This window comes from Mus musculus, chromosome 4 (genome assembly GCF_000001635.26).
Source record: "Mus musculus strain C57BL/6J chromosome 4, GRCm38.p6 C57BL/6J".
NCBI lineage: Eukaryota > Metazoa > Chordata > Mammalia > Rodentia > Muridae > Mus > Mus musculus.
Window position 1 is genome coordinate 129,737,784 of NC_000070.6, and position 9,597 is coordinate 129,747,380.

The following is a 9,597-nucleotide window of genomic DNA, read 5'->3' on the forward strand; positions in this document are numbered from 1 at the left end:
AAGAGGGAGTCAGATCTCGTTACGGATGGTTGTGAGCCACCATGTGGTTGCTGGGATTTGAACTCTGGACCTTCGGAAGAGCAGTCGGGTGCTCTTACCCACTGAGCCATCTCACCAGCCCCAGACTTTTCTTATTTCAACCAATTAGTTCTGTCTTTTTAAAATTTCATTTGCAGCAGTGTATAATGAGGGAGCAAGGAAAAAACTTTTAGCTGTCTGAGGGAAAAGGAGTCAGTGTGTGAATCAAATGTAGACTGTAAATCCTGTTGATGTTGTTTAATTGTGTTAACTTAGTCAACTATTATCTGTGTACCTCTATCTCTCATCTGTAATGGTAATAGGATTGTCTTCTCAGCCATCCAGAGGCAGAGGCAGGTGGATCTAAGTTTGAAGACAGCCTAGTCTACATTGTTAGACCCTAGCTCAAAAACAAACAAAAACAAAAACTGGGGCCAGGAAGATGGCTCAGCAGTTAAGAGCACTGCCTGCTCTTTCAAAGAACCTGGGTTCAATTCCCAGCACCCAGATGGCAGCTCACATTGGTCTTTAACTCCATGACCAGGGGATGTGACAACCTCACAGTCAGACATGCAGGCAAAACACCAATGCACATAGAAAATAATTAATAAATTTAAATAAGGCAAAAGCAAAAAAGACCCAACTTTAAAGTGTTTTCTCTTAGTAACCACACCAAAGTTAAACTCTGACTGCAGAGCTAAAAGAAACATTTAAGAAACAGTATTTTTGCCTGGCGTGGTAGTGCACGCCTTTAATCTCGGCACTTGGGAGGCAGAGGCAGGCGAATTTCTGAGTTCGAGGCCAGCCTGGTCTACAAAGTGAGTTCCAGGACAGCCCGGGCTACACAGAGAAACCCTGTCTCAAAAAAAAAAAAAAAACAAAAAAAAAAAAACAAAAACAAAAACAAATAAATAAATAAAATAAAATAAAGCTAGGTCAAAAAAAAAAGAAAAAGAAAAAAAGAAACTATTTTTGTGAACCCCAAAAATCCGTTAAAAAGAGAATGATCACCGTACTTGATGTCAGAAAGGCCACATTATGCCTTATATATATAGGAATTATACCAAAAGAAAACCATGGTGACATTTTATCTAGTGAGTACAGGTCAAAGGAACCTGGCTGATTTTACATATAACAGACCTCACACTCACTACTTTAGAGATGACACCGCAGTCTTAGTCAATTTCACAGGACCAAGTCACTAAGGGTCACTCTCCAAAGTTAACATCTTAAAATTGACATAACTCTTCAGCAATTAATCTGACAGGTTGTAAAGATTTGAGGAAATAAAAATAAGATTAGCAAGTCAACCTCTACCATAATGGTATTCTTCAGTCTGCAGGTACTTATTCGAAGTGCCAATCAAACACAGGTGTTTGCTATTTGCAAGCCAGTATGAAAAAAATATAAAAAATAATGACCCAAATTGTAAATCAGTTAGTAGAGTACTATGTCTGATCCTAGGCATTGCACAAACTGAGTGTGGTGGGGCTCACTTCCCAAACCCTCGAGGAAATGGACCACAAATTCAAGGTCACCAGTGGCTATACAGAGAGTACCCAGCCTCAGCTACTTGAGACCTTTTTTTTTTTAAAAAAGAAAAAAAAGGAAAAAAAAAAATCAAAATTTTACTAAGTTGTCAGAACAAAAGAACAGAAACGTAAGAGCCCAAGTATTACAGAATAGAGGTACCAAGCTGACATGCACAGAGTTGATGTTTCTATTCACTGACCACAGGTTTTGTTTACTGTGCTTCAAAGGCCCTTATTTGCTGTTTTCATATTTGACTGGAAAGAAAAGCAGGTCTTTAAGTCATTGTAGATCCGTGACCTTTTTGCATTATACAAACGGTAAATCCCCTTCAACAATGCTGGGAAACAGAGAGCAGATGAAGGGAAAATGGTATATTCCTTTTATTTCTTTTCAGCTTTGTATTTTGAGTACCTGTGTAGGACATAAGATAACATCAGGCCGGTGGTGGTGGTGCATGCCTTTAATCACAGCACTTGGGAGGCAGAGGCCAGCCTGGTCAACAAAATGAGTTCCAGGACAGCCAGGTCTATACAGAGAAACCCTGTCTCGAAAAAACAACAACAACAAAAAAAAACAAAGAAAACAGCCGGGCGTGGTGGTGCACGCCTTTAATCCCAGCACTTGGGAGGCAGAGGCAGGCGGATTTCTGAGTTCGAGGCCAGCCTGGTCTACAAAGTGAGTTCCAGGACAGCCAGGGCTATACAGAGAAACCAAAAAAAAAAAAAAAAAAAAAAAAAAACCACCAAAGAAAACAAAAACAGGATCCCCCAGTACTGAAGTTACAGGTGTCTGAAAGCCTTCTGATGTGGGTGCTGGGAACTGAACCCCTGTGGAAGAGCAGACAGTGCTCTTAAAGGCTGATTTGTCTCTCCATTAGATAGTGCTCTTTCACAATGAACTGTCCACGATATCGTTCTGGCCAGAGTGCAATGCTCTGTGTACTGGACGCTATCAGAGGAGATCTGGGGGCTCTGGAGCATTGCTCTCCAAAGGAGAGGGGGGAGAATTCTGAAGCTCTCAGGCAGTCTTTGATGAAATAACCTTTATTCCTTGTGGCTAGGGTCTAATATACATTTTGGGGTGGGGTGGGATCTAAAAGCAGATGCTTTCTATTGGCTTGGTCGGAGAAGTTAGGGATGCTACATCTGCATGTGGAGGGAGGGCCTTCAGGTGTTGGGGGGGGGGTTTAACACCCCGTGTGACTGACTCATGGGGTGTCTTGGTCAAGTGTTCCAGGTTCAGAGTAGGGTTTCTGAATCCGCTCAACCTTCCCAGTTTTTGTCTGGTGACAAGGTTCCATCAGCCCCTCAACAGTCCAACTATTCAACCAGTAGGACAGACTGTGGGTATTAGATGCTTAATAAAAATTAGATATCAGCCGGGCAGTGGTGGCGCACGCCTTTAATCCCAGCACTCGGGAGGCAGAGGCAGGCGAATTTCTGAGTTCGAGGCCAGCCTGGTCTACAAAGTGAGTTCCAAGACAGCCAGGGCTATACAGAAACCCTGTATCGAAAAACCAAAATCAAAAAAAAAAAAAAATTCGATATCATAAAAAATACTAAAACCATGTCTAACAACAGGCGGCGGTTTGAATAAGGAAAAATATCTAAGTCGCTCAAGTCCGGAGAAGAGAGCTCCATAGTCTACAATCAGAGAACAAAGACTACCATTCTTAAACTATCTCTACTCCAGCAAAAACTAAAACAAAAAGACCAATTTCTCGTTCATCTCACGCAAAAGAACCTGCCTGCCGCCCCTTACCTCCCTCTATCATTTCTTTCTACGGTCTCCTGGGCTATCACAACCCCCCCCCCACACACACACACACTTTTGCATAACTTCAGAAACACATTTCAAAATAAAACAGAGAAACCATCCGGGTCTGCAGCAATTCTTACTCGACAGGCCGAAATGGAAAGCTTGGCTTGAGAAAACCTCAAGCTCACGGATTCTCTCGTCGCCCCGACCTCTAATGAACTTAAACCCGAGTTCCCGCTAAATCCCGCCCCGCTCCGTAGATGCGCTGTGCGGGACCGGCATTCCGGCTATCTCTACCTTACACCCCAGGTCTCCATCACCCGCGATTCCCCCCCCCAAATGTTTCCTCTTTGGGAAAGCGGGGAGAAATAGGTTCATTTCTGTTAAGAGCCGGCCCTTGGCGCGCGGGGCAACTACTACGGGAGGAGAAGGGGGCGGGAGCACGGTACTATCCATCAAGCTCTCCGCGCTCTGAGATCGCGAGTCCTCTTCGGGCCTCGTCCGTGGCTCAGAAATCTTCCCTTACACCCTGAGCCCGGGTGGGACTGTGGGTGCAGAATCTCGAAGGCCAGGTCGAGATGACAACTCTCGATGCCCGGGCTCCGAGGGGGTGGGAGCAAGAACAAAGCGGCGGCCACCCACAGTCAGGACCGGGAGACCCAGAGGACCCGCCAAGAACCGCTTACCTACGGACAGCAGCTGCATGGCGTGAGTGAAGGACGGGTCGAGCGAGTCCTTCTCGGCCATGAGTTCAGGCAGGTACTTATTCTCCGGCTCCATCTTGACCGCGGCTGTGGCTGACGGGGGCAGCAGCGGGGTCGGCGCGGAACCCACCACCGTCGCGTCGGGACCAGGGGTGGAGGGAGGCAGCAGCGGCGGCGGCTGGGTGGCGGGCGAGGCCCGAGCGCCTCCTCTGGGCCCACCTCCCCCTCCCCGGGGCCGGTGAGGAAGCGGCGACGGCCGAGACGGGGTCAGACGCACCGAGGGGTGGGCACCTGACGGGTCCTTGGAGCAGCTGCGGCCCGAGGACCGGGTGAGGCGCGAGGCAGGATCGTCCCGGCGCTGCATCGGGGATGATGGGTGGCGAGCGAACGAGCGAGGAAGCGACGCGGCGGCAGCTGAGGCCCGAGCGGCGGTTGGCGGGGGTGGAAGAACAGGAGCGACAGCGACCGAAGCCGACCCGAGCGACCCAGCGAGAGAGCACCGGAAATGAGGCGGCGCGCGTGCGCAGGCGCCTACCGGCACCGCCCTTGAGTTTCTCCGCGGAGAACAAAGTCCCCAGTTGGACCACGGCGCCTGCGCCGACTGAAGACGTCGCCTCCCCGCTTGGGCTCCGAGCTTAGGGCGCCTGCGCGGGCGCCCGCCGCCTTCCTTCATTTCTTTTTCTTTTCCACGTGACCCGGCGCTAGCGGTACACGTGTCTCCCCTCCCCCTCCCCCGGGCGGAGTGCGCGGAGGGGGCGGGCGCCGTGGAATGTCTTTGTCTGCGCTCGGGCCCGCGGAGTGTGCGGCAGGAGACCTGTTATTCGTGCGCCACGCCTCCTTCAACGGCCGAGCCTGGGGAGGTCCCCGAGGGAGCGGTGCCCCGGAGTGGAATCGGGGGCCGCCCCTCCAACCGGGAAATGAAAAGAACGCTTCTGGAGAGAGGGGGACGCGAGGGTTAGAGCCAAGTGAAGCCGGAAGAGAGGGAAAGACTGCGCGAGCGAACGGGATGGGAAGATGGGGATGCGGGCGGGCGTGGTGGGAGGGAGGAGGCTGACCCAGAGATAAGTGATGAGTGTGCGAAAGGGAAGCCAGGAATGGGGAATGCTGTGTGTTGCAGAACTGAAACTCAGAAGGAGTCGAAGGGGTCAGTCAGAGACGCAAAGACCGGAAGAAAAGGGCTCCCTCCATACCCAAGTAGGGCATCCAGGAAGTCAGTCGGCAAGATTTCCATTAGAGCAGGTTCAAAACTAGTGAGAGAATTATTAAAAGATGCATTTGGGGTCGGGTCAACTGGTAATGCTGCTTATCACCTGTTTTTGGAGTCCCCGGCTTGTTGGCTTGTTCCCCACCCACTCATCCCCGGTAAATTCCAAATTTTCTCTCTCTCTCTCCTTCCAACCCCGCCTACTCAGAAAGCCTCAGAACACAAAAAGGCGCCAAAAAATCCAGTCCTGAATTCCTGACTGTACTAATCCTCATCTTTAGTCACCAGCCACCCAAGCCCCACCCTAGATGACCATACCTGGGCACAAGCCCAGCTTGTGGTAGACTTGTCATTTTCTTCGCCTACAATCTATCAAAAAAGTACCAGCCATACTCTGCCCCCGACCTCTGAGGCTGGTGGACTCACCCGGGAACCCATTTCCAAATAGATATGCCTTTTTAAAAAAAATTATTCTTGAATTAGCTTATTTCGTTGGGGGTGGAGGGGACTATTATCAACCTGAGTTCTAGCCCCAGGCCCAAAATAGGAGAGAACCAGCTCTCCCAAGTTTTCTGACCTCTACTTGCACATAGAGGCCTTCATGTCCAGCCATACTAAGGGGATGAGGTGGTTATGCATCCTAGCGCTGAGGAGGAAAAGCCACAGAATTACCTCATGTTTGAGACAAGTCTGGCCTACATACACAGCACAGCTACAGGCCACCTAGGACAGGCCACCCTGTCCCCCAAAAACAAACTAAGAAGCATCTTATATTAGGTCTCTGACAAACTGCAGTCCTAGCACCTGTTAGACTGAATTGTTTTGTTGCCACCTTCTGTTTATTCTGTAAAACGGTGACTCCAGGGCCAGTCCTTAGCCCATGTTGGCTGCCTAGTTCTCAGAGCTCCTAGTACTCCTGCTCTGAATGCTGGTCCTTCACAAGGGATCCCCCTGCACTCTTTCAAAAAGACAAATACTTTCATTTTTCCTTAACACGTGTTTTCACTGCAGAGTCAGTGACTCACTCTCTAACCCAGAGTGGCTTTGAACTCAAAACAACTCAGTCTTAATCTTCAGAATACTGGAATAACAAGACATAAATCACCATGAGACAGATAGTACTGCTGTAAGGACCAGGGCACAGTCTCTAAGATCTCTTCATCCTAGGGTACTGTATGCAGATGGAACCCAAATTAAATCCCATTAAAAGTCTGAGGCTGGGCTGGTGAGATGGCTCAGTGGGTAAGAGCACCCGACTGCTCTTCCGAAGATCCAGAGTTCAAATCCCAGCAACCACATAGTGGTTCACAACCATCTGTAACAAGATCTGACACTCCCTCTTCTGGAGTGTCTGAAGACAGCTACAGTGTACTTACATATAATAAATAAAAAATAAAAAAGAGAAGTTTTTAAAAAAAAAAAAAAAAGTCTGAGGCTGAGATGTCAAGATGTCTGAGCTGGTTAAATCATCTTCAGGCCTGAAGATCTGAGTCGATCTCCAAGACTACACAGTGGGAGGAAAAAACTGACTCTCAAAAGTTGTCCTCAGATCTACACATGTGCCATGAAACAAAATGTACACATACACACACAAAAATAAAGATCTAAACATAACTTAAAATTTTTATAAGTAGCCAATCCCAGCACTAGGGAGGCAGAGACAGGCGGATTCTGAGTTGGAGGCCAGCCAGGTCTACAAAGTGAGTTCCAGGACGGCCAGGGCTACACAGAGAAACCCTGTCTCAACCCCCCCCACCAAAAAAAGATGTCAAATTACTGAAAAGGTTGGGTTTTTGTTTGTTTGGCTTTTTTGGTTTTGATTTTGGATTTGTTTAGCTATTGTTTTTGAGGTAGAGTTCTTACTATGTATCCCTGGCTAGCCTGGAACTTGATTTGTAGACCAGACCAGCCTCTACCCCTCTGCCCCTCTGCTCTCTCTGCATTGCCACTCTGCCTCTGCCTCTCTGCCTCTCTCTGCCTCTCTCTGCCTCTCTCTGCCTCTCTCTGCCCCTCTGCTCCTCCTCCTCCCTCTGCCTCTGCCTCCCCCTCTCCCTCCCTCTCCCTCCCTCTCCCTCCCTCTCCCCCCTCTCCCTTTCCCTCTCTCCCTCTTCCCCTCTCCCTCTCTCTCTCCCTCTCCCTCTGCCTCTCTCTCTCTGCCCCTCTGCTTCTGCCTCTAGAGTTCTAGGATTAAAAGCATGTGCCATCATAGCCACATGAAAAAGATGTCTAAAATGTTAATTTGTAAATTTGTATCTCTTTTCTAGTCACCTAACTACTTGTGTCTAGCATTTGTGCTTGAATCACTTATCAAAGCTAGCCAAAGAAAGAATTGCAAAAAGGCCATCCCCCAATATCTCGCCTTGATGTATTCATTACCAATAGGCAATCAGGTTAAAGTTTTCTGAATTTCCCTTATCTGCCCAAAGACAGGGCTTTCAATAAGAACTCACTAGTGAGCCGGGCATGGTGGCACACGCCTTTAATCCCAGCACTTGGGAGGCAGAGGCAGGCAGATTTCTGAGTTCGAGGCCAGCCTGGTCTACAGAGTGAGTTCCAGGACAGCCAGAGCTACACAGAGAAACCCTGTCTCGAAAAACAAAAACAAACAAACAAAAAAGAATTCACTAGTGGGGCTGGAGAACTGGCTCAGCAGTTAAGAGCACCGACTGCTCTTCCGAAAGTCCTGAGTTCAAATCCCAGTAACTACATGGTGGCTCACAAACATTGGTAATGAGATCTGACACCCTCTCCTGGTGTGTCTAAAGACAGCTACAGTGTACTTACACATAATCATAAATTTTTAGGCTGGAGCGAGCAGAGTCCTGAGTTCAATTCCCAGCTACAGTGTACTCATATAAATAAAATAAATCTTAAAAAGAAAAAGAAAGAATTCATCAGTTATCTGCCCAGGAAGCTCTGACAGGAACTTTTACCACAGGAAGGGAGACTTCCCCACACAAAGATTTATTATTAATTATTACACACTTGTTTTTCTAAACAGGGTTTCATTTTTCTCAGACTGACCTACAATGCACTATGTTGCCAAAGATGATCCTGACTCTCTCTCTCTCTCTTTTGTAAGATGTATTTATTTATTTTATGTATATGAGTACAGTGTCCCTGCCTTCAGACACACCAGAATAGGGCATTGGATCCCACACACATACACACACAAAGATAAAAATCTAAGCAAAACTTAAAAATTTTATCAGTATCTGTGTCTGTGTGTCTGTTGGAGTGTATGTGTGTGTGTGTGTGTGTGAGTGTGACTGTCTCTCTGCGTGAGTGGACACCACATGTGTGCTGGCACCAATGAAACCAAAAGAGGATGTCTTCATTAGGAACCCCCTGGAGCTGGAGTCACAAGAGATTGTAAGCTGCCCAAAGTGCATACTAGGAAAAGAACTCAGGTGCTCTGGAAGAGCAGTGAGTACTGTATACCACTAAGCCATATGTTTACCCTGGCCATGAACTTGCCTTCCTACCTCTGTTTCCTGAGTGCTGGGATTATATGCATGAGTCACCCCCTGACCTTTTACCCTGTCTTCTAGGAACCCCCAAATTCTTCCACCCAAATCATTTACTCTGAGGATATCTGTTCATCCTCTAACCGTCGTAGTCGCTTGTCTTAGGGTTTCTATTGCTCTGAAGAGACACTATGACAGTGGCAATACTTATAAAGAAAACCATTAAATGTGGGCCAGCTTCTGGTTTAGAGGTATAGCTCATTAGCATCATAGAAGAAAGAGAGGGTACCACTGGGCCTGGCTTGAACATCTGAAACTTCAAAGCCCATCCCCAGGGACACACTTCCTCTAACAGGGCCACACCTCCTAATAGTACCTTTCCCTAGTGATTAACCATTTCAACACAGGAGTCTATGGGGGCAATTCCTATTCAAACCACCATGCTACTCCACCACAATGTAAGGAACCCTTAATCTTTTTTTTTTTTTTTTTTTTTTTTTTTGGTTTTTCCAGCTAGGGACCCTTAATGATTGGCCCAATTCATTTTTATATTAGACCTTGAGTTTCTTAGAGCCAATCAGAAACCTAAAAAGCAAACCCCACAGAATCGTATTGTGTAAAGACCCCAGTGTACTATGTTCTGCATGAACTTTTCTTTTAAAAAAGTTTTGCTGGAGCCGGGCAGTGGTGGCGCACACCTTTGATCCCAGCACTCGGGAGGCAGAGGCAGGCAGATTTCAGAGTTCGAGGCTAGCCTGGTCTACAGAGTGAGTTCCAGGACAGCCAGGATTATACAGAGAAACCTTGTCTAGGAAAAAAAAAGTTTTAGCTAGGGTTTGTGATACACATCTTTAGTCTCAGGATTACAGGGGTAGCTTCAGGCAGATCTCTGCATCTAAGGCCAACCTGATCT

The 9,597-nt window shown here is 47.5% G+C and overlaps 1 protein-coding gene across 4 annotated transcripts in view; it reads right to left on the reverse strand.

The window, feature by feature from the left end:
- Khdrbs1 (KH domain containing, RNA binding, signal transduction associated 1) overlaps positions 1-6,095 on the reverse strand; it is a 41,499-nt gene extending 35,404 nt beyond the window's left edge. For 2 of the 4 annotated variants that reach the window (XR_376300.3, XR_001784112.2), the window contains exon 1: positions 3,996-6,095. Coding sequence is in view for 1 of the 4 variants with exons in the window: in NM_011317.4 (NP_035447.3) it covers positions 3,996-4,377 (382 nt within the window). In the remaining 3 variants the exon portion in view is untranslated. The remainder of the gene's footprint in view (positions 1-3,995) is intronic. The other 2 variants (NR_045036.1, NM_011317.4) reach the window with 1 other exon arrangement.
- Between the last annotated feature and the right edge of the window lie 3,502 nt (positions 6,096-9,597).